Below are 25,183 nucleotides of genomic sequence, written 5' to 3' on the forward strand. Positions count from 1 at the left end.
ACATACTGGTTGTTAAGCAGTTAAGCTTCATACCAGTTATATCAATAGTCAATTTCACAATTCATTCTCTCTAGTTTCATAATCCCATATATAATTTCAATGCAAATAAAAAATTGCCAATTTGGTTTTCTCTGAGGCTTCCTTGTAGCTCTGAAACTCCAGTTTTGGCTACCAGACTTTGAACCTTTCCTAATTGCTAAGTCATGCTTCATCTGGCAAAACAACATGACTGCATAAGATTTGCTGATCCCATTACTAATCCCTGTCCTGCTTTTGTCTGAAGTCATTGCAGCCCTTCCACTTCTCTCCAAGGCAATGGAGAACAACACTCAGCAGATTTTATACACTGTGAAGCTTCATTTCGATGGTGTTAGAATAAACCAGAAAACATTACTTTAATGTAATGTAAAGGAACCTGGCATTCAATGGCCATCGTCATTTATTTTGATTATTGAGCAACACAATCTACATTCAATACTAAAATTAAAATCATCCCAGTGATACAGTAGACTAATCTACATACTGTAAAAATACTAACATTTTTTAAAAATTAATGTTTATTACAGTTTTTTCACAACGTAAAAAAAAATAGATTTTAAAAAGAAAGTAAAGAAAAAGTAATAAATAGAAATCAATGGAAAAAAGACATGAAAGAAAAAAAGATATAAAGGAGTGGCTTCCAATCTTCTTTATAGCAGTTATAAAGACAATTATATTTCATTCTCTCTGTCTCTCTAAGGTTACATAATGATTTCTTTCTTTCCATATTCTATCTTTCTAATCATCAGATCCATAAATTACAAGTTCGTTTTTTCTGTTTTAAGCAAAAAGTCCATAAAGTGTTATTAGTCATTAACAAATGCCTTTATCCAATTACACAAATCAATTTTGCCACCTCTACAAATTCTGTCATCTTCACCAACTATTCCTCTGTCGTGGGTATTTTAGAATCTTTCCATCTTTGCGTATGTTTGCCAGTTTGCCATTTGACATAATTGTTAAGGCACCAGACTAGAAAGCTGAAGACCATGAGTTCTAGTTCCGCCTTAGCTGCGAAAGCCAGCCAGGTGACTTTGGGCCATTCACCTTCTCTCAGTCCAACTCATCTCACAAGGTTATTATCATGGGAAAAATATGAGGAGGAAAGTATGTTGTCTATGTTGGATGAATGAATGAATGAATTTCTCGATGCAGTTACCATGTACAAAAACAAGTGCCCTTAAGTCAAAATATTTAGGTATATATGACTTCAGCCTGCCCAGAATGGACTGGGAATGAAATTAAGAGCATGTCATTGGGGACAAAGCAGGAAAAAAAAGCTGTTGTCACAGCATGTTTGTGCTGAGATTAGGTACAATGGAAAATGCCCATAGGATGCAGAAAAAATTAGAATTGCTAAAGTACGACTGATGGATGATTTTGCCACTAGCAAAAATCCACCTATCACCAGACTTTAACAAGTGCTGTTAGCCAGTTTGTATTTTGGCAAACTAGATTGCAGCTACAGCAGTGTTTTTAATTGGGGAATTCTGGGAATCATGCAGACATCTTAAATTTGCTAAGCTTGAGAAACACTGGTCTAAAGGACACCCGCAAATTAAGCATCTGTTGTAGAGGCTTCCTCATAGACTGAAGGAAAGTTCGGCTGTACTGCGAGTGTTCTTCCTTCTCGCTACATTTTTAAAATCCTCGAATAATCCACTGTTTTTAGATATCTGAATATTCGCTGAAGTAGAAAACCAGACTATAAAAGAATAGATAAGCTCTCGGGCAAAACCCACACTTCACGATAAGACTGGGCGGGGGGGAAGGCGGGGGAACCACTGAAGGTCGTCAGAGGCCACTTTAGAATCAGCAAGCTCCTTTTCTCTCTCCGGCTTTTTTCTGGAACTACAATTCCCAGAAGCACCAAGACATCTCGTCAGACAGGCGTCCGCTGTTTGGATTGGCTGTAAAGCGGCAAGGGACGGTGCCTAATTTCTCCCGCGCTCTCCTTTTTGTCGTGGTCATGGCAAGCTTCGATTCTGGTTCTTTGCCTGACTTGCTGCGCCTTTATTATCGCCGCCTTTTCCCCTTCGGCCTTTACGGCCGGTGGCTCCGCTACGGCGACGGTGAGGAAGGGGGGAGGCGTTCCGGGACAACAGTGGGAGCGCGCGGAAAGCCGGGGAGGAAGCAAAGGAAAGGTCCACAGGAAACTGCTCAACCTGTTGAAACATGCGTGACTCTGAGCATGTGCAAAATTTGGCTCCTGAACACTCCACTTCTGTAAGATTGGAAGGGAGGAGCTTTCGGGGTTGAGGTTTAGGTGGGTTAAGGGAGGTCAACACGCTTTTTGTGGGATTGTAAGGAAACGATAGGGACACGGGCATTGATGTTGGCGCAGCAGGCTAGTGAGTCTCTGAATGAGGGCATTTTGCAACAAGTGCTGACCAGATTTCTTTATATTGTGTTTAATTGCGTGCACGTGTTCAGTAACGCAAGATTTGTTGGTAGCTTTTTTCCAAATCACTTAAATTGACTAATGAAGAAGGAACAAAACATCCACCATAATTTGGAGGCATTGTATCTTTTTGAGTACCAGGCACTGGTTACACAATACGAAGAAAGGAACCTCATTCGAGCTGGATTTTAGAGACAGAAAAACATTTTAGAACATATGCTACAAAAGAACCAAATGTGGGAGGAAGGGAAGTTGATTAGCATCTGTAAAGCATTTTACAAGGATTTTTGTAATTTGGAAAAGTTATAAAGTTGGTTTGGAAATAATTCTGAAAGAGGAACCCAAACAATCTGGTATCTCAGCTTAGTTTAAAGAATAGGTATAATCAATTATTCTCTGCAACTTCCAGTTTGTATTCTTTGTCACTGTCAACCAGGATATAGGGAGTGAAAGTATACAGAGACTATTAGCAAAATGGGGGCTTGGTTTGAACAATAAAAAAGCTTGAGACATAAACATAGCCTATTTGACTTTTCTTTGGTATAAGCAAGATTCTGTTATAATAGCTTACAGGTATATCAAGATATAACAGTTTTAGAATTCCCAAAGTGTCTATTTCCCGACTTGGCCTATATCAAAGGACTGACTTGGGATAATAGATATATAGCATTTTTCAGAGCTTTCAATCTGCATAATATGCATTGTCTATATTCTTGAAACAACCTTCTAAGGAAATTTCGATATAGACAATCTAATACGTAGTGACTCACCATCTCATGAATTTATAGAAGAATTGAGATGTGAGAAAATATTCTTATGTTCTACCATGAAACCAAGATGGGATTATGTATTTTCCTTTTGTAGTGTCAAAGAACTATTTTCAGCGACGGGAGTTCTCATTCACACTCCGTGATGATATCTATGTGCGGTATCAGTCTTTCAACACCCCACAGGAGTTGGAAAAAGAAATCCAAAAATTGTGTCCATATAAAATTGACATTGGAGCCGTGTATTCACACAAGGTATGGAATGAAATATTCTGATATGAAGAAGTCTTCCTCAGTCAGGTGCCTACAAAATCTGAAATGCCTAAATGCATCCTAGCATATATGAAGGGTAACATTTAAGGAAGGCCGCTATTGCACAATAGGATTATTGAGGGTTTGTAAAGGATATTTAATGCAGAATAACAGAATTGGAAGAGATCTTGAAGGTCCCCAATCTTTTGGGCACCAGGGACTGGCTCCATGGAGAAAGTTTTTTCCATGGATCAGAGAGTGCATGGTTTTATGTGCTGCCTGCATCCCACGGATGGGGCTTTGCTTGTTTGTGCAGACCCGTTGCTGGCATGCCACGGATCGGGGTTGGGGACCCTGTTTTAGTCCAACCCCCTGCTTAAGCAGGAGACCTTATACCATTCTGGAGAAATGGCTTCTAATCTCTTCTCAAAAACCAGTAAGGAAGCACCCACAACTTCTTGAGACAAGCTATTCCACTAATTAATTATCACTGTCAGGAAATTTCTCCTTAGTTCTAGATTGGTTCTTGAAAAGTTTCCATCTGTTACTTCTTGTCCTGCCCTCAGGTGCTTTGGAGAAAGTTTGACCTTTTCTCTGTGAACAGACAAATAGGAGGAGACTTTATTCATCCCTCAGATAACATCAGCATAGTTTTGAAATTATTGTGCACTGTATATACTCAGAATTTTAGATGCCAAAATACACCCAAGAAATTGGGTTTGGCTTACCTGCAGATGGTTTTATCCATGAATATATATGATAGACTTTTCCCTCAGCTTTTTAAAAATACCCATATATTCCATATACTCCCAGATAAGCCCATCTGTGGATAAGCACATCCTCCAATTTTAAATAAAAGTATCATGAAAAATGTGTGATTCCTACATAAATATATTACAAGTATATACAGTGCTTCTATCAGATTTCTATGTTATATTCATGTATCAGGTTAAAAATTGGTGTAGGAATGTTTCTGGTTTTATTTTTGTTCTACTCTTTTGCTTCTTAGGGATTATTTTGAGATTTGGATGGATCAAGTACAGAAAATCAAAAAATATAATTAAACCACAGTTGTAATCAGTAGTCGGCAATAAACTGAGATTTACTTCCTTAAAATAAGTCATTCAGCAAGCCCATGTGAACATAATTCAAAACCAAGATAAACTACAAAATTAATATTACAGTTCTTGCCTTTTACCTGTAGATTGTATATTTACTTTGTATATTGCGCAGGTCAGAAGGAGGGCTGAGAAGATATCTATAGACCCCTGACATCCTGGTCATAAACTTTTTCAATTCTTCCTCTTGGGTGGCGCTAAAGGCCACTGCATGCCAAAACAACTAGACACAGGGACAGTTTTTCTCCCTGCCCAATGTCTATGTATATTTACCCATGTAGTATGGCTATAGTAGTATCACTTATCCTTTTTATTTTCTTTATCTACCCAGCCCTTATTGGAGGGATGATGGTAATGGTGATTCTATTGCTTTGCATGTACAATGAGAGCTTCTGCATCGGAGATAAATTCCTTGTGTTTCTAATCACATGGCCAAATAAAATATCCTACTTTCTTTGTTGATGTTACAAATATGTCAGACCTATGGAGATTAACAGATGAAAGCTGTCCTGGTATGTTACCTGAACATCCGTGTATTTACTATTCACACATAGAATTACAATAATAAAAATGGAAGGGACCTTGGAGGTCTTCTAGTCCAATCCCCTACTCAGGCAGGAAACCGTATATCATTTCAGATTAACGGTTGTCCAGTATCTTCTTAAAAATTTCCAGTGCTGGAGCATTCACAGCTTCTGAAGGCGGGTTGTTCCACTGATTAATTGTTCTGTCAGGAAATTTCTCCTTAGTTCTAGGTTGCTTCTCTCTTTGATTAGTTTCTATCCATTGCTTCTTGTCTGCCTGTAGGTGCTTTGGAGAATAGCTTGACTCCCTCTTCTTTGTGGCACTCCTGAGATATTAGAACACTGCTATCATATCCCCCCTTGTCCTTCTCTTCATTAAATTAGACATACCCCATTCCAGCAACTGTTCCTTATATGTTTTAGCCTCCCGTCCCCTAATTATCTTTGTTGCTCTTCTCTGTATTCTTTCTAGTGTCTCAACATTTTTTTACATTGTGGTGACCAAAACTGGATGCAGTATTCCAAGTGTGGCCTTACCAAGACATTATAAAATGGTATTAACATTTCACGTGATCTTGATTCTATCCCTTTGTTAATGCAGCCTAGCACTATGTTGGCTTTTTTGACAGCTGCAGCACACTGCCGGCTCATATTTAAGTGATTGTCTACTAGGACTCTGAGATCCCTCTCACAGTTACTTTTTTCACCATTGAATTTCATTTTATTAGATAGCATCTAATGTTCAATTTTTCAAGATCCTTCTGTATCTTAAGCCTATCTTCTGGAGTGTTGGCTATTCCTGCCAGCTTGGTGTTGTCTGAAAATTTGATGAGTTCCCTATCTATCCCCTCATCCAAATCATTGATGAAGATGTTGAAGAGCACTGGGCACAGAACAGTGCCCTGGGGCACCCCACTACACACCTCCCTCCATGTAGATGCAGTTCCATTTGAGGACCACATGCTGAGTACAGCCGGTTAACCAGCTATGAACCCATCTGGTAGTGATGCTGTCTAACCCACATTTTTCTATCTTACCAAGTAGTAGGTTATGGTCTACTTTATCAAATGCCTTACTGAAGTCCAAGTAAATTATATCCACAACATTCCTCTGATCAACTAATTTTGTCCTCTGGTCAAAGAATGCAATAAGATTTATCTGGCATGATCTGTTTTTGACAAACCAATGTTGGCTTTTGGTGATGACTTTGTATGCCTCTAAGTGTTCGCTGATTCGTTGCTTGATTATCTTTTCCAGAATTTTCTCAGGTATTGAGGTCAGGCTGATAGGTCTGTGGTTTCTTGGATCCATTTTTTTCCCTTTTTTGAAGATGGGAACTATATCAGCTCTTTTCCAGTCCTCTGGTAGTTCCCCAGTGTTCCAGGGTCTTTGAAATATATAGTTCAGTGTTTCTGAGATCACATCTGCCAGTTCCTTCAGAACTTCGGGGTATAATCCATCTGGTCCTGGTGATTTGAACTCATCTAGGGTAGACAGGTGCTCACTTAACATTTTCTTACCTATCTTGTGTTTCTGTTTCTACGATACTGTTTTTGATAGGTTGGACTGTTTTTTCCCTTTGTGTAATTTATATATTAGGATACATAGAGAAAATAGGCATTTGATAGTGCTCTCATTCAGCTTTTATAATCATAAGAATTTAGAAAAGGCTTTGCAGCTATTATATATAATTTTGCAATATTTATCATTATTATTTATCCTCATATGTCAGTTGGAGGGAAGAGTTTCCTTAAACAACTGTTATCCTACTTCCTATTACAGCGAATGACTCTGAAAAATCTCTGTAGCCATTCCTGAATACTGCCTATCCAGACCTCAAGCCTTTCCTCTAAGATTTGCTGTTTGAGTGGCTGAAAATGACTTGACAGCATATCAGTGGCCAAGGATAATTTAACAACAACAACAAAAAAAAAATGCAGAAGCCTGAAATGTTATGAAGGAATAAAATTTAGATTATAAATTATAGTATGATGCTAATACTTGAACTTATTCTGGGTTGTGTTTTGTTTGTTTCTTTGCAGCCTATCCAGCATAACACCGTCCACATGGGTGCTTTTCAAGCTCAGGAAAAGGAATTGGTGTTTGATATAGACCTGACAGATTATGATGATGTTAGGGAATGCTGCAGGTACCCTTATCTTTCTGTGATCATTATTTGATGTTCATTAGCCAATTTGTAGCAGGCAAAGTATTATGCACAAAGGAACATGATAATACTGTACTTGGATCTACAGAGCTTTCAGATGGCCCTTCCTAGCAAAGTCTCTATTCCTCTGAGCTACAAAAAGGTTGGTTTTCTAAATAGTAGAATCCCTTGAGCCACAGTGTTATAAATACTTCTCAAAAGTAAACCCCACTGCACACAATGGACCTTATTTTCAAGCAAACATACAAGGATTGTTGTATCTGATTCCAAACTTTATGATTTATTATAATTTTATGTCAACAGGCAGGGAAGATTGCCAGGGGACAAGATAATAAAAACAACTGCCTGTATTGCCAGTTGCCTTTGAGAATCTAGATCTTCCCGTTCTGAACAAAGAGTTCTCATTCCCAGCTACGTTTAGCTGTGTTTATTTTTAAAATCTCAAGGCAACAATTCTACCACACACTGTCCAAGATATTGGTGGGAAGGCATTCTGCTTTTCTGTCTTCTTTTCTAAGCAACATGATTTAGTCAACATATGCAACTCAAACCAGTGCTTGGAATTCTCGTTCTATAAGTGCCTTATCGATAAGTGTACCTAACAGTATAGCACTGTGGCACTAAATTACAGTGTGGCACTACAAATCCCATCCTTACCACTAGCCATATTGACAAGCTGGAAGAGAATTCAAGACTGTACAAGTCAACTTACAACCACAATTGAACTCAAAATTTCTGTTGCTAAACGAGAGAGTTGAGTGAGTTTTATGACTTTTGCCACAGCTGTTAAGTGAATCATTACAGTTATTAAATTAGTAATATGGTTGTTAAATGAATCTGGCTTCCCTACTGACTTTGCTTAGCAGAAGGTGGCAAAAGATGATCACATTATTTCAGAACATTGCATCCGTCATAAATATGAACCACTTGCCAAACATCTGAATTTTAATCAGTGATCATGAGGATGCTGCAACGGTTGTAAGTGTGAAAAACAGTCATAAATCACTTTTTTCAGTGCCATTGTAACTTTGAATGGTCACTAAACGAATGGTTGTAAATCAAGGATTACCTGTATTGGCTATGGTCATGTAAGTTCCTTTTATGATACAAGTAGGAATCATTTTGTCTTCTTCAGCTCTGCAGACATCTGCTCCAAATGCTGGACCCTCATGACAATTGCCATCCACATTATAGACCGAGCCCTTGTGGGTAAGTGGCTGAAAGCTATCTAATCCCTATGGCCAAGGTTTCCAGTCTACCAAAGCTAGAACATGCCTGCCTTTAAGCAGCCTAGATGTATTTCAGAATAACGTGCTTTCTTCAACCTCTTGATTGCACAAAGTGCCTAGCCTGAGAAAAAGAGAAGACATGTCTTTGTTTTAAGAAGTTCCCATCTTTAAGCAATAGGGCGGGCAAAATTATATTTGATTGGTAACAATTTTAAAATGTGTTCCATGTTGCAAGTTGACATGAATGTTGAATCATAGAAAGATAAAAGGTAAAGGATATGTTAGGTTCTATAGTTCCCTTACGTGTTACAGCAATGGATAACCCAGGTTGCCCCCAGGCATCCCTCCAAGGCATGTTACTGTCCAAATGCAATTTTTAATATGGTGGGGAAATTATTGACTGTACAGGGATAGTCATGTGAACTATATTTCTTTGATGTATTATAAAATTATATCAAGGTTAATTTATTCCTAGCCTCCCACTCCTTAATCTTGGTCCTACACAGTTGGAAGAGAAACCTATAGGTTTTCATGCCCATTACACGTGAGAAAGGAAGAACAGATTTTGGCTCAGGGCTGTCAGAGTCGTGAATTGGTACGGTATTCTTGGACAGTGGCTAATCTGGGTTTCCCTCATTTGGCACTTTGGGGAACTATAGTCATGCTGGCTGGAGATTATTGGAGCAGCAGTTCTAAGACATCTGGAGTGCACAAGGTTGAGAAGAATTGACCTCATCTGTTGTTTGACAATAGGAAAGATAGTTCAGCCCATTTCTATTTTTAGTAGATATGTGCTAAGTAGTCTTTGGTTTGGCACATTCCCTGAGTTTTCTTTGCAGTGCTCAGCTCTTCTGTGCCTCAATTCACGCATGTCTTAGCTCCCATCTGAAGCTTCTGTCTATTCTTGAGTAGAGCACCACACTTGGTGACTATGTCACCAAAGAGCCGAGGTGGCGCAGCAGTTAGAGTGCAGTACTGCAGGCCACTTTAGCTGACTCTGTTCAGCAGGTCAGCGGTTCAAATCTCACCGGCTCAAGATTGACTCAGCCTTCCATCCTTCCGAGGTAGGTAAAATGAGGACCCAGATTGTTGGGGGCAATGTAATATATATATATACATTGCTTACTGGTGTACACCGCTTAGAGAGTGCTTGCACTTAAAGCGGTATATAAGTCTCATAAATAAATAAATAAATAAATTTTCATTTTCTCTTAGTATCTTGAAAACTTTCTTTTCTGATTCCCTCTAGTGTCTAACCTTTAAAGTCTCATTTTATGTTTTTTTTTTAATCAACAGAATTTTCACATAAGGTTTCTTGTACTTAATTTTAAATTGTCATAGTTTGAGTCGCAGATTGTACTGAATAAAATAAATGTAAAATTTTATAGCTCTAAGTTTTGTTTGTTTGTTTTCTTGATAATCTAAACAGCCTATTTTTTGCTTTTCTTCTGCCCTTGCAGAGGACTTTGGCATTCAGCATAGACTGTGGGTATATTCAGGACGCAGAGGGGTCCATTGCTGGGTGTGTGATGATGCTGTCAGGAAGTGGTCTTCAACTCTTCGCTCTGCTGCAGTGGAATATCTCTCCCTAGTCAAGGTGTGTTCCTATAGCCAGGGGAATGGCCTCTTGGAACAGAGCATGCCTGCATTTTGCAATGAGGCCTGCAGTTGGGCAGGGCCAGGGGAGAATTCTCCAAAATAATCACATGGCTGTTGAAACTCAAATCAGTTTCCTAGGTCTGACGTGGCAAATTTTAATAGCTGCACTGTTGATTTCCAACTGGCATCAATTTTTGTCAGGGCAAATAGAGTGGATGCTAGAAGTTACAGAACAGCAGAGCTATCCCTTGTGCTCAGATTACCTATCTGTCATTTATGCAGGGAAATAAGTAAACCTTCACATCAAAAGAGTAAGGGAATCAATCACCCATGAATACAGTCCTGGCAATAGGCTGTTATATCAGAGTCTGCGTCTGGAAGGAGAAAAGACAGTAAATGGAAGTGCTATTGATTTACTTAACATTATATTTAATCCACTCTTCAACCATAAAAATTCCTAGAATGGTTTATGGATCCATAAAATCTAGGCATTTCCCATCCTCTTTCAAATTGAGAAAATAGGAGAGCAAGAAAACAAGAGAAGTAAATTCTTAACATAATAAAATTCACAATATTCACAATCTGCTGTAATACAAGCATGCATTGTTGGTATTTTTACCACAGCTAATCGGAATGGAAATCATTTAAGGAAAGGTTTTCTCCTCTTTAATTGTTTAATGGGAGAAGCAGAGAATCAATAAAGAGGGACTTCTGTGTTCTTTGGAAATCCTGGGCAAAATAAATAAATAAAAAGTCAATAGAGAATGGGAGAACCTGAAGGAGGAGCAGCAAGATTATGAAATAGCTGCCCACAGGAGCGCAGTTTCACAGGTCAGATGCTTGCCTACACAGCTATCCCGTGAGCCTGTCATTTTGTCCTTTGTGTGAGACATAGAGAAACACCACATAATAAGCTAGGGCAGTGTGGCTTAGTTAGTTTTGTCCTAGCACAACATGAATGTACCCACTCTAGTTTGAAAACCACTGGTATAGTTTTACACAGGGCAATGTGTGACACACGCAGTTTATTCAACAAATCAAGGCTTAGCACAAGGTATGAATAAGTTCAGTGTGTTCTCCATGTTCAGAAACCAATGAGGTTCTCTTCGGTTCTCTCCCACTCCCTGCATATGTTGTTTAGATTTCTCAGCACAGAATGCTGTTTGCTTAGCTCTTAGTATAACCCTTTAAATCAGAGGCCCCCAAGTTTTTGGGCACCAGGGACCGGTTCTGTGGAGAAAGATTTTTCTGCAGACCAGAGGGGGCGCGGTTTCGTGTACTGTCTGCATCCAGCGGATGGGGCTTCACTTGTTTGCGCGGCCCAGTTGCTGGTATGCCGCAGCCCGGTGCCAGTCCATGGACCGGGGATTGGGGACCCCTGCTTTAAATTAAAGCCAACTGTATGCCTTATCAGGTTGCCTAGATGCCTAGGAAGATGAGGTTCCAATATTTTTAATAATAGGGTGAAAGAAGGCATTTTCTGCACTTGCACAAATCAGAAAAGATACACTTTAAATAATCTATCTTCCCTATCCCTGTTAAAGTACAGGACTCCAGCAGATGCTTTCGGTACTATTCTTTCCCCCGTTGCTCATTGTTAATGTAGCCTTTGGGCCGCCATTTCTTGATTTTCTTAGGGAAAAACAATGTGAATTAGTTCTGTATGTTCTCTTTGTTCAGGAATCAATATCCAGTCTAAGGAAATGCTTACTTGCTAGCTGAAGTTTACCCTTAGTTTTTTCTTCAGGATAGTGTGATGAGTTTTTTTTAATATTGATCCTGATGCTGAACTAAATGGTGCCATGAGGGGCAATTGAAACGTTGGGAAAAGAAACAAGTGAGGCAGAAAATTCAGTACAATGTCCTAGTTCTGGGACATGTGCAGCTAGAAGTGCCATTAAGTGTCCAAAGGGAAGGAAAGCAGGCATAAACAGATTCTAACCTTGCTTTTCCTTGAACATTTCTAGGGTGGTGAAGGAACCATCAAGAAAGTAACCCTCTCAGATAACTACATTCATCCTTTCATCAGGTCAGTTAATGTACATTTCGAGTTTTCAATAATGTGTGCAAGTGCCGTGAAGTACTTGGTGCCCACTGGTTTCCAATTAAAGTCTATCTAACAACACTTCAAGTAGGGAGCCTCGAACTTTCCAAATATTGCCGAATTGCAATTTTCTTGTTTGGGGCAATAATACCTGGTACTGTTCAACAATACTGAGAGGCCATAGATGCCTCACTCCAAGCTAAAACATTTTTGAACTGAATTGAGACTCATAGGATTTAAGGAAGTGTGGTCTAAGCAAAAACTTAGCATTATTTGGACTTGTATTGCATCAGATCAAATAAATACATATAAATAAACAGAACACTCTGCATTGTGGTGGTATGAATTAAGATAGATGCTTATACTTGAAAATGAGGTTGATGCAGAATTAGAACTTGTTACTTTGCATACCACTATAAATGCTAAAAAGCCTCCAGTTTCAAGCAGGAGCAAGCTAGATGCTGATGAGGCAATTTCAGCAGAAGTTATTTTATTTTTCTCTGCATGAGAAAGTATCATCTGCCTGATGTTCTCTTACAAAATCTTAAACGTTCAGGAACCATTTGTCTCTCTGATGCTTTCCTCGCTTCTTTTTCAGAGCATCATTGGATATAGTGACACGTTACTTCAAAGAATATGCTCTCGTTGGTCAGGACATACTTGAAAATAAAGAAAAATGGGAAAAAGTGTTAGCTTTGGTTCCAGAGAATATCCTTTGGGGAATTGTCAAAGATGGACTTGAGGTTATACAAAATAGGCAAAAAGCAGTTTTGTATGACTATATGGCCAGACTACTGATAAATAGTCAAGACAATGTGTAAAACGGGTTTTCAAACTTGGCCCTTTTATGACTTGTGGACTTCAACTCCCAGAATTCCTCAGCCAGGCACGCTGGCTGAGGAATTCTGGGAATTGAAGTCCACAAGTCATAAAAGGGCCATGTTTGAAGACCCCTGGTTTAAAACATAATCCAGATATCTACAGAGTAGCATCTGGATTGTTGCAATAGCCAGTAAGTAAAATTATTTCTAACAGAATGTAATAAATTCCCATTCCCTCAAAAAACCCTTAACACAGAATCCATTAATTGGCCAAGGCATCTTTCAGGCAGAAGCAAGTAAGCTTCTTTGACAACATCTTCTGTAGACATTTCCTTCACTCTCTACCTTCTTCTTCCTTCTAATAGACAATGCTCGGTTGTACTTGGTCTTTGGTTGTGACATTATTTCTAAGAGGCAGCAGAGAAGATTAAGATGGAGGGAGGATGTATATAGCAAGAAACCATCAGTGTTTGAAAACAGGATAGACGGCTTATTTGCAATAAGGTGGAGACCTGTTAAACTCCTGATGTTCAACTACAACTCCCAGTAGTTGCAAGCTGGCATAACTAGGGGTGAGAAATGCTGGGAATTGTATTTCGGCAATGACAGGACTAATGGTTCTTTACTGATATCCTAAAAGGAATCAACTCCTAAGATACCTTTTCCCAAATTATTTGTGGCAGTAGAACAGGATGTTTAAATCGAAAGGGTCAAGAATAATCAGACCTGTCCTTTCCCTGATGGTCTAATTTTCTTTCTGAAGAGAGTTTTTCCAGGGAGGGGCTCCTCCAAAGTGGGAGATACATGCACAGGGAAAAAAAAGTCTGTTCTTTCCATCTTATTCTTCCGTAGTGCACATGCAAGGTTTGTATATAATTTAAAGCATCGGTTCTAAGCAGACTTAATTGCAAGGAAATCCCATGAAGATTAATAGGAGGATCCAGATGCATCATGAGACCTGGTAAGCATGACTTTTGTTTAGCCAAACACTCAAGTTATCAGTGAGCAGCCTGTCATCTTAAAGTGGAGAAATAGTCTCCACATTTACAGAATGGTGATCTGCCTATGGCTGGCTCAGGAATTCTGGGAGTTGAAGTCCACCAGTCATAAAAGAGCCAAGGTTGCGTACCCCTGGCCTAGGGGAATGTTGGAGATGAGCATTCAGAGGTAATATCTGAATGACAGCTGACATCCATCATTTTGTCTTGATAACTGACCATTGGAACAGAGTTTCTCAATGTTGACAATTCTGGGAGTTGAAATCCACACATATTAAAGTTGCCAAGGTTGAGATACACTGAATTGGAAAGAACTGATTTGGTCAGTGGGTCCATCTGACCTACTGTATACCAGGAATAGAAGATTGATATGCAAGTCTTTTTGAAAGAAGGCAAAGCTATTCCCCTTGGAGAGGGTACAGAAAGTTAGCTATTTTGCTTCAGAGCCTAACCTTGAAAGTCCTTAGTAATTCTGCCACCAGATCAAGATCATCTTCGTGCCGAATTCCGTAAAAAGCATAATTCAGAGCAACGCTGGGAAGTTCTGGAAAAAAAGGTGAAATAAATAGCATATGCAAAATTAACACTGGGGATAGAACTTTGCTAATGGGTGAGACTCCCATTTTAAATTATAGTACTGAAAAGATCAATAACTAAAGACTGGGGAATGCTTTGCTATTAAACCTTGATGCTTCTGCCTTTTGAAGTTGCCCTGGATTTTGAGAGCCCAAGGGCCTGTGAAAATCAATAAGTGGATATAAAATAAGAGTCATTAAGACAGAAAGTTGACATATCCAGAATAAAACTACACTTTCTATTTTTAGTATGCTGATTCTCCCTATTCTTTCTTTCTACCATAAAAGGGTTTATTTATAGCTTATTGAAAATTGGACATCTGAAGGAGGAGCTACAGTTATTCTGAAAGCCTTTTGGCTGCTGAATTACAAAAAAGCTAAAGGGATTGGAGAAGAGTTATAGGAAGTCAGGCAGCATATAAATTTGGTGATTGATAATGTGTTTGGAGACCTTAGAGGCTGAACTTTAGGTGTTTTGCATACAAAGCAAGCACTTCTTGTACTAAAACACATCATTAAGTGAGGCTGGCTTCCCCATTGACTTTGCTTGTCAGGAGGTCGCAAAAGATATCACATGACCCTGGGACACTGCAGCCATCATAAGTATGAACCATTGTGGAGCATCCAAATGTAAATCGTGTGACGATGGGAATGCTGCAATGTTCATTAATGGGAAAAATGGCCATAAGTCACTTCTTACAGTGCTGTTGTAACTTCGAAAGATCACTAAATTAACTGTTGTAATTCAAGGACTATCTATACTGAGTTAGCTAGACCTGGGCATTGTCTTGACTTAGGCCAGCTTCTTTTGCATTAATCTTTTTCTCTCTCATTCTGAAGAAAATGGTACACGCTGAAAGGGAGATTATGCTGCAATACTGTTTTCCCCGCCTGGATATGAATGTTAGCAAAGGCATCAATCATTTGCTGAAGAGCCCTTTCAGCGTTCATCCAAAGACAGGTCAGTTACTGAACAATGCTCCTGCATATTTCCTTTTGATGGAAATCCGACAAGGGCCTAAAATGGCAGGGAATGTTGAAGCTGGAGGTGGAAATATGGAATTCATTTCAACCATGGAGATCACTGTTTGATACTCAGCCACTTGCTATCTTTCTGGCTTACTTTCAGGCTGTTGGGAAGATAAAATAAGGTAATGCTGCATATGCAAAATTGAGCATAGAGAATAGGGAGGATTTAAGCATCATTAGTAGCAACATACTGCTTTGTCTAACATACCAGTTATTCCTTCTGCTGCTTCTGAAATGTACATTTCCCTGTTAGTGTTTTCAGTTGGAAAATGAAATAATGCTAAAATCAAATGTTTGATGACTAAAGAGGTCGTTTTCTGGGTGGGGGGGAAGAGTGCTGCATATAATCATGAGATAAAATGATAACTATAGAAATGGATATGTGGTCTTTGTGGAGTTTGTGAGTTTTAATCAATATAAAGCAATATTTTAAATTGATAATCCTTAAATAGGTTCTATATTAGTATGTCATCTTAGGAAGAACAATCAGGATCCAAGGGCCAAACAACCGATAAGCATGTTTTGACTCTTCTGTGTTAAGAGATTAAATCTTGAAGTTGCTGTTTTGAGTTTCCCAATATGCTCAGAATGGTGCTTTAGCATATGCTTTGAGTATAAGACAATACAGGTAGTCCTCAACTTACGACCATAATTGACCCCAAATTTATGTTGCTAGGTGATACATTTGTTAAGTGAGTTTGCCCCATTTTACAACCTTTCTTGCCACAGTTGTTAAGTGAATCATGGCAGTTATTAAGTTAGTAATTAGAATCTGGCTCCTCCATTGACTTTGCTTATCAGAAGGTCACAAAAGATGATTACATGACCCCAGGATACTGCAACTATCATAAATATGAGTCAATTGCCAAAAGTCTGAATTTTGATCATGGGACCGTGAGAATGCTGCAGTAGTTGTAAGTGTGAAAAATAATCATAAGTCACTTTTTCAGTGATGTTGTAACTTTGAACAGTCACTAAATGAACTGTTGTAAGTTGAAGACTACCTGTGTTAAGACCTTTCCAAGGTCTGGAGAAGTTTCCATGTGGACATTTAGCCAGTTCATGGAACTGTTCAGAAATATAATCCCTCGCTGTATGCTTTTTCTCTTCCCACTAATAGTCTTTAAAGCAGGGGTCCCCAACCCCTGGGCTGCAGTCCATTACTGGGCCTCAAGCCCTTTGGAACTGGGCTGCGCAAGTGGCGGGCGAGCACATGTACATGGGTGCTCATCCCCACTTGTGCAAGTACATATGGACTCCATTTGTGTGAGTGGCTTACATGTGTGCCCACCACCCCTCATGCAAATTGAGCTGTGCATGTGCGTGCTTGCTCACCGCTCACATGGAACCATCCCCTCCCTTCCCCCCACCCCCAGTCCACAAAGCCAAAAGGTTGGAGAATAAGAAGCTGTTGCTTTTGACCTCTTTCAGGACGCATTTCAGTTCCAATTGACCTGAAAAAATTGGATGACTTTAATCCATTTGCTGTCCCCACTATAAGGTATGGCTCATCTCTTTGGGGTCTATGACAAACTTGCATGTAGATGGTTTAGGAATGATATAGTGCCTAAGTTTACTCAACATATTAAGCTATGGTTCTTTATCCACTTTGTTGCATAATTAACAATTGGTTGGATTAAACATCATAGTGCCAACATTCACTCAGTGGCTCAAGCAAAAGAAAATGCATAGTATCACTTAATGTGATAGGTGTACCCAATCAGTCTCTTCAAACATAAATCAGGAGTGGATTGATCAATTCCACTGCATAAATTGTAAATTTACTGGATACAAGCTCAGAGTGAAATGATCACGATCAATATAGGTTGGCCCAAATTCTGTGGGATTTCCAATGTTTTTGTTCTATTTGTTAGCCAACTCTGTCATGAGCTGGACATGATTGGAAAAGATGAAGGGAATGGAAAGGAAACTGAAGGTCTGCTGGAAAGCTCTCGTAAAAGCCGAGGTAAGTGCTGTCATAGATCAGGATAAATAATTAGCGAACTCTGTTGTTATTGGAATGTATCATTTCCTTGATGCATAGGTAGATTAGAGGAACAGGTTGAAATGCTGCATTGGTAGCACTAAATTCTTCAATTATGCATAATTTCTCTTATTTTATAGTCCTATATAAAGACCCTGGAAATGCTCTTAGTCTCCAAATTTTCAAGCTGTATGTATATATTAATTCCAAATAGGTCTTATGGGTTTCGCCCTTTTCCCCGAGTAATTTACCGCTTTTCTTTTCTGAGGGAATGGGGCAAAAATTCCCTTTCCAACTTTCATGGGGGGGGAGTGCTTTGGGCAGATATTCAGGAAGAGGTCTTAAAATCATAAAGAAAGGATCAGATCTCACCCAGTTTCATCCACGTTGCTGTAAAGTTGCTTGGTAGTGCTTGTTGACTTCCATTGTCAGCAGCTTCGGACTGGCTACACAAATGCTGCCAGTTTTTCCCCCAACTTGGAGGGCTTCCTCGGATCAAATGGGAGGGCTGCCGCCCCCTGCGATCAGTGAGAGTCCCGTCCTTGTTTGTCGCCTCTACAGGGTGACTTGACCCTTTCCAAGGTCCCCCAGCAGGGCAAAACCAAACGCAAAAGACAGAGCCCCGTCTTCCTGCACCTGCATCGCCGCAACGTCAAAACTGGAAGTCCCAATTTTACTATATGCGTTACCAAAGTCAGCATTTTTTAAAAGAAAAAAACAAAGTCCGGTTGCCTTTTGGAAAAGCACCTTTGTGACATCTTTTGTGAGAGTTTTGCTTTTCGGGGAAGTGTGTGAAGGGTAGACATTTGATGAAGGCTACCCCATTTGTTGTAAAAATAAATAATAGTAATAAGCAGCATAGCAAGACAAATGGTTTACTGAGATGTAACCAGTGCTTTTTTTCTAAAAAAAAAAAAAAAAAAGATGCCAGAACTCACACACGTCATACAACCCGCCTTCCCTACCCTACAAGGTTCCATCCAAAAAAGGTACCGGAACTCCATTCTGGGTGTTCTTTGAGAAAAAAAGCCCTGGATGTAACAGATCAGTTTTCTGAAATGTTTGCAAATAGAAAAATACAACATAATCAGAATTAAATCTGGCATGTCCTTGGGGTCAAATCAGGAATGCATAAAGGATCTGACCTGGAAGTGAAGTTAAATTTTTTTTGTACTGATTGGAACAAATGGACAGTTGAGCGCCGAATTTAATTCCTTGTGTCTGTTAAAAAGTTGTGAGTTTAAAATTTGAAAATAAAATAAGTTCTTTTCTCCTCCCTTTTTTAACAGATTATAAGAAAACCAGTTTAGCTCCATATGTGAAAGTCTTTGAACAATTCTTGGAAGAAATGGAGAAATCTTACAAAGGACAACGTTTGAAAGATAGCGGTAAGGGCTTGTTTCAGAAGGATGCCAACTCCATCCCCCCACCCCCCACTCCCAATTGTTTCAGTGACACCAGTCATGATGGTGACATGGGCAGTAACGTAAATTGATACAAAAAATAAAGTGTTTTTTCTCTTTGTCCTTGGCTATGGCTAACAGAGAGATAAGTTAAATTCATTATATTAAATATGAAGCAGCTTTTTTGAACCGGCATTGTGCTTCGTAAATGGTAGGATGTGGGAATCAGGCAACTGGCTTCTTTAATGAAACAGTTAAGCAACCTAGGACTTACTTCAGGCTGTGAGCTGGGTAGCTCGGTAGCAATATCAGGCAACGTTGTAATATATATAATAGACTTAAGGATGTCGATTTGAAGTTACTTGGGATAGAAACTCTTAGCTTGTGGATGCATGACATTGAATCACAAAAATCAATTCTGTGGCTTTGCATAAATTATATGATCAGTTTATGATTCAGTGTTATCATGTGAGCTCAGAACATTTGGATAGTTAAATAAATCATCAAGAGAGGACAGCTGTACAATTCCAGGAAAGGGTGGGTCCCGTTTTAAAGAGTTGCAAACAGGTGCTATATTTGCAGTCCCATACCAAACTAGCACATTTCTTTGGAATTTAATCCAAAGTATTGCACAGTAATTTTGGCTTCATGTGACAAGTACTTACACCTAAATACACTCTCATTGCCTATTGTGAGGAAATTGTAGACATCTCCAAATCATTAGTGTTTTCAAATTTAAAGAAGAAAACTTTTGCAGAATATACCTCCCCCTCTCCACTACCTTCAACATTAACTACAGGTAGTCCTTGACTTACAACAGTTCATTTAGTGACTGTTCAAAGTTACAACAGCACTGAAAAAAATGACCTATGACCTTTTTCCACAGTTACGATCTTTGCAGCATCCCCATGATCAAATTCAGACACGTGGCAACTGACTCATATTTATGACGGCAGCAGTGTCCCAAGGTCATGTGATCCCCTTTTGCAATCTCCTGACAAGCAAAGTCAATGGGGAAGCCAGATTCACTTAACAACTAGGTTACTAACTTATCAGTTGCAGTGATTCACTTAACAACTGAGGCAAGAAAGGTCATAAAATGGGTCAAAACTTGCTTAACAACAGAAATTTTGGGCTCAATTTTGGTTGTAAGTCGAGGACTACCTGTATCTGAAACAGCCTTTCCAGGCATGCTGGAAAACAACTCCTATCAGTAACCACTTGTACATCCATGCAGAAAAGAAACTGTAATTAACACCTCTGCAGTTTGGAGGTGGTTGATATAATTTGTTGTATAACATATTAAGTATCTTCATGATATGTCTTAATTGTGTTTAAAATTATCTTTCCTTTTTTTCTTAAAGACATGCAGATGGATTTCTGAAGTTTTGAAGACACAGTGCATTGTCACAGGGCAGTTTGTAATTGTAGACCTCTTGACTGTTGCTAGATTTGTGCACAAACCAGCCATTTACATACACAAACATGCTTTTCTTACTGAAGAAGAGGTGATAAAAGTGTTAATAAGCCATTCAGGTTCTAACAGCTGAGCACAACATAAAATAAATATTTGGTTTTGCATAACATGGGAGTGTAATCAGTGGATACACATTTGTCAAACAGGAAACAATAGGGGTTTATATTACTGAATACTGTAGTAACATACACATTTATGCTTTATTTGACATGACATTACAAGCAAATATCAGGCAGTTTTGACTGGAGACTATATGGTTTTTAAGAAGTTCAGGTAATCCTCAACTTACAATGGCAGTTGGAACCAGAATTTTCATTGCTAAGCAATGCAGTTACAAAGTGTGGCAGCATCGCTTAGCAATCCCTGCAGTCCCAGTTACCATTGTTAACTAAATCCCACGGTCATTAAGTGAGGCAACTTCCTGCTCACTTCCCACAACAAAAGTCAGTGGAAAAGCCAGTAAGAAGTTGCAAGTCCCAGGCAGGCAGGTAAGTGGCTGCTGCTGGGGGTGGTGGTGGTGGTGAGTGTATATCAGATGAGGTGTGAAAGAGGCATGTGTGTTGTGTTAGATATGAGGGGAGGCATGGGGAAAATTGGGAAGGATTCACAGGCACAAAAAGCCAACACAAGCACAGGGGGGTGCATAGGTAGGAGAGGCTTACCCAATTGTGACCTTCCCTGCTGGCTTCCCCATTCACTTTCTGGGGAAGCCAGCAGGGAAGATTGTAAATGGATTGCAACTAATTGTAAGTGCAAATCTGTTGCCAAGTGCCAAATTATGGTCACATAACAGCAGGAATCCTGGGATGTCTGGAATTTTGACAACTGGTCATACCACCATTATAACTTCAAACAGTCATGAATGAATGGTCATTTGCCAAAGATTGCCTGTAGATCTGTTTTTTACCATCTAGTACCTCACTGAAAAGCTAATGCAGCCCACTTTTAGATGGATTTTTACTTCAGTGCTTTTGAAAACTCTGTCAAGGATTTCTAAAATCAAAACATAGAAGTATTGCAAACTATAGCTTTCAGATGACATCATCCTTGTTGAAAGGAGCCGAGGTGGCGCAGCAGTTAGAGTGCAGTACTGCAGGCCACTTTAGCTGACTGTGTTCAGCAGGTCAGCAGTTCAAATCTCACCGGCTCATGGTTGACTCAGCCTTCCTTCCTTCTGGGGTAGGTAAAATGAGGACCCAGATTGTTGGGGGCAATGTAAATATATATATACATTGCTTACTGGTGTACACCGCTTAGAGAGTGCTTGCACTTAAAGCGGTATATAAGTCTCATAAATAAATGAATAAAATAAATAAATTGGTTGAATCATAAAATTTTACATATACTACAGGAAAAAAAACGAGGTCCACATGCAGATAAATGCTGTCAGTGGCAATCTCTGCTGAGCCTAATGCACCACCATGTTACAATAAAAAAATCTCCATAATTTAAAATCAGGTAAAAATATAAGAGTAAAATGCAGTCATCTAATGTAATACTACATAAAAGTCAGGCTTTTCAGCTCCATTTTACTTCTAATAAAGCAGTATTTCCTAATGTAGCAGAGATAGTTGTTCTGTAATCTCTTAACCAGATGAAAATTGGCCTAACCTCCAGAGTGGTCCCTCTGTTAAAAAAGTCTGCTGGAAAAGTTGGTTCTATAAATGGGTAAAAACAATGTGCCTGTGTTACATTCTTAACTTCCTTGTCTTTATAATTTATAAAAAATGTTTCATTAAAAAATATTAAAGTTCTGAAAAGTGACAAGTTTGCTTAACCTTTACACACCCATCGGAGTTACTGCTAGAATATACAACAGCCTGAAACGTATGCCTGGAAGGGATTAACTCCTTCAGTTGACCAACAATTGCTTTCCTGGTTTCCTTGCTGTTTGTAGTTGGAACTTTGGGACAACAGACATTCCATACAAGGCCTATGCCTATTTTTCTAACACCACACTGCAAAGCAGTCTTAGCCATTGAAAAGATCAGCATGTATGTCTGCACAAAAAAACAATACTCTTTCAAACGGGTCCCCAACTCCCAGCAACCAGTCCGCACAAACAAGCAAATCTGCGAGATGCAGGAGGCACACAAAACCATGCACTTTCTGGTCCACCAAAAAACCTCTCTTCACATAACTGGCCCCTGGTGCCCAAAAGGTTGGGGACCTCTGCTTTAAGATATTGGCCAAAACAGCTACTTCACTAATTATCCCAGTGGATAGTTAGTGTGCACAGAAAACCTCAGGATCACCATGAAGCAGCACTAAGTCTTTGAAGAATTGCATTGTTTTTTGTGTAACGATACATGGGTACTTTCCTCACAAGCAGAGGATCTTGTCAAAAGATCTTAGATACATATTTAAGGTTTAGAAGAATCTCCCTGCTTTGTTAAATAATTTCTGCATCCAAACATGGATTCAAACAGTGATCCTGGAACTGGGGAACTACCAGAGGACTGGAAAAGAGCCAATGTAGTTCCCAAATAGAGGAAAGACTGCATTTTCACTGGTTTAGAACACAAAAAACACCCTATTTTGGAAGAATAGAAGAGTATTGTCCATAAATATAAGACACTCAAGATTATAGAAGCTGTTGTTGACTTGCAACATGATTAGCATATGAATTTAGATTTATGTGAACATGGCAACATGGAAAAGTCTCCACAGAAATTATAATATTCTAGAACAGAAAAAAATCATACCATGCAGCCTATTGAAAAGAATCTCACTTGCAACTTAATTCTATGCATGTTTACTTGGAATTAATTCCCAATGAGTTCAAGAGTGCTATAGCATACATTTTATTACTCTGGTAACATCCTATCAAATCCAATATAGATATCTATTGATTCACAGAACTTTATATTTCATATTTTAGACTGAAAAAAATGAAGGGCAGGCCAAAATTTCAGCCTGTAGGCTTGCATTGTTTTTAAATGTCTGAGAAGTAATTCAAACATGGGGTAATCTACGATTTAATAGTACAATACATCTTGTTAACATGTCAAGTTTTAAAAAAGCATCTTCCATTAATTTTGCCTCACTTCAGTTAAATTTTTAAACTTTCCTCTCTACTTTGGTGCTGGATCCAGAGTTAAAAGCAGCAGCAAGTTAAAACAGCAAAGAGGCAAATACTTAAAACCTCTTTCGCCCATATTACTGTTTGATCTCTACACAGAATCTTGTTGGTTATAAGAGACTCAGAAGGTTTCCCATCTAGTTCTCACAATATCCGCTTACTCCAAGGTTGTGGGTTTTTTTGGTTTTTTTTTTAAAAAGACTTTAAAAAAGGTGGGATGAGAATTTGTAAAATCGAGTGACTGAGGTGGATATCTCACATAGTTTACAAAAGACTAGTGCAAGCGCATTTATACAATATCTGTAATAGAAACAACCTGGCAACGCCACTTCTGTAGAATTCTCCAGGGGGCCAAACTTCACTTAAGGAGAAACAGGATCCACTTACGGAGTCTCCCATTTCGATTCCTGGGGCTGGTGAACTGAATCTGATTCCGGTGTAACCAAGATAAGCTTTCCCGACCTGAAATTGACGGTAGCTCCTGCTTAAGTTTACTTCAAGCGCAGGACAAAAGTTCTCTCCGTTTTTCTCCCCTTATCCTCACTATAAGCTGCATTAGGATTTTCTCCGCCGACCCAGCATCTCCCTGCTGACTTTCTCGAGACAAGCGCATCTTTGTGGCACCTAGTTCAGCTTCCGCCAGCTACGACGCCACTGGAGATATTGAGCTACAACTTTTCATAATTCGCAGCCAGAACAAGTGACGGCCTCAATCTTGGAAATTGACTGATGCCAACTAGTCGTTTTCGACCCCTAGCAACCACATGGATTTTGTTCACGATCTATCCTTAACCTGGTTTTTTAAGTCTCCCAACACAATGCACTCATCACCACTGTAACTGATGTTCGAAATGAACCATCTCGACTCTACTACATCGATCCATCCCAACCGGTCAGGCAGAAAAGCTACGTTGGTTAAAGAATTCCGACTGTTGGGATCCAGGGAGAATTTTCTCTCCTGATGCCCCCGCCCTTTGAAACATCTTACCCCAGGGACGGGCCCCACTCTTTTGGTCTTCCGGAAGATCGTCAGGACCTGGCTCTGCCAATTAGCATGGAGATCTAAAGAGCGATAGCGGATACTTGGTGGCTTGCGAGTGCTTCCTCTCTTTTTAACAGCTTTATTTTAACTTTGCTTTCATTCTGTTTTTAATTTGTGTTTTTATAGTTCTGTAAACACTTCTGTGTCACTTAAGGTGGGCGGTGCAGAAATGTTATAACTAAATAGATACCACAACACAGCAAATATTAAGAATCATCTGTTCATAAACAGATTAATTCGTCTTTATTTTTCCTATTGTCGATGACTTTTTTTTTTTCCTCCGCGAATAAGGAACTTCTCCCAACTTTTGCTTGACGCATCTCAAGTTTTTACAAGCAACCTCCGGAAGAGTCGGGAAGCATTGCCGAAACAGCACGTGGTAAAACAGACTCTTAGGACCCGGAAGCTGTTCTGACGCATACCGGAAGTTGCCCCCCTTTCACCGTTCTGTCTTTTTCTTCCGCCATCTTGCGCCCGGGTCGTCTCGTACAGTAAGTTTCATCGTTTGTATCCGCCGGCATCTGCTTCCGATGGCTCTGTAACCCGGCTGGCGGGGAGCCGCCTAAGTGGGAAAAGCTGAAGTCGCTCAAGGGGATGTGCCGATGGCGGCGAGGGGAGCTCGGACGGTTAGA

At 39.5% G+C, this 25,183-nt stretch overlaps 2 protein-coding genes and 1 long non-coding RNA gene across 11 annotated transcripts in view; 2 read left to right on the forward strand and 1 right to left on the reverse strand.

Moving 5' to 3' along the window:
• Positions 1 to 1,896: 1,896 nt before the first annotated feature.
• Positions 1,897 to 20,536, forward strand: PRIM1 (DNA primase subunit 1). 2 transcript variants are annotated; one of them, XM_039332003.1, is made up of 13 exons: positions 1,897 to 2,111; positions 3,305 to 3,462; positions 7,144 to 7,250; positions 8,404 to 8,477; positions 9,958 to 10,094; positions 12,064 to 12,125; positions 12,739 to 12,848; positions 14,442 to 14,515; positions 15,375 to 15,495; positions 16,995 to 17,064; positions 17,438 to 17,529; positions 18,837 to 18,935; positions 20,315 to 20,536. In XM_039332003.1, the coding sequence occupies exons 1-13, from the start codon at positions 2,009 to 2,011 to the stop codon at positions 20,332 to 20,334; spliced, it is 1,227 nt and encodes a 408-aa protein (XP_039187937.1). In that variant the 5' UTR covers positions 1,897 to 2,008; the 3' UTR covers positions 20,335 to 20,536. The 2 variants fall into 2 exon arrangements, with proteins under 2 accessions (XP_039187937.1, XP_039187935.1); XM_039332001.1 differs by having other exon boundaries at positions 1,901 to 2,111; positions 14,439 to 14,515.
• On the reverse strand, positions 10,117 to 24,729 carry LOC120302965. 2 transcript variants are annotated; one of them, XR_005555295.1, is made up of 4 exons: positions 24,498 to 24,729; positions 14,412 to 14,503; positions 12,679 to 12,799; positions 10,117 to 10,470 (listed from the first exon to the last, which is right to left on the reverse strand). It is a non-coding gene; the product is annotated as an uncharacterized LOC120302965 (long non-coding RNA). The 2 variants fall into 2 exon arrangements; XR_005555294.1 differs by lacking the exon at positions 10,117 to 10,470 and having other exon boundaries at positions 12,132 to 12,799.
• A 173-nt stretch (positions 24,730 to 24,902) lies between these two features.
• NACA (nascent polypeptide associated complex subunit alpha) overlaps positions 24,903 to 25,183 on the forward strand; it is a 36,319-nt gene continuing 36,038 nt past the window's right edge. For 4 of the 7 annotated variants that reach the window (XM_039331994.1, XM_039331996.1, XM_039331997.1 and 1 more), the window contains exon 1: positions 24,903 to 25,042. The gene's annotated coding sequence lies outside the window, so the exon portion shown is untranslated. The other 3 variants (XM_039331995.1, XM_039331998.1, XM_039332000.1) reach the window with 2 other exon arrangements.

The sequence above is a fragment of the Crotalus tigris genome, unplaced genomic scaffold (genome assembly GCF_016545835.1).
Source record: "Crotalus tigris isolate CLP2741 ecotype Arizona unplaced genomic scaffold, ASM1654583v1 scf7180000024441.2113493, whole genome shotgun sequence".
Classification (NCBI taxonomy): domain Eukaryota; kingdom Metazoa; phylum Chordata; class Lepidosauria; order Squamata; family Viperidae; genus Crotalus; species Crotalus tigris.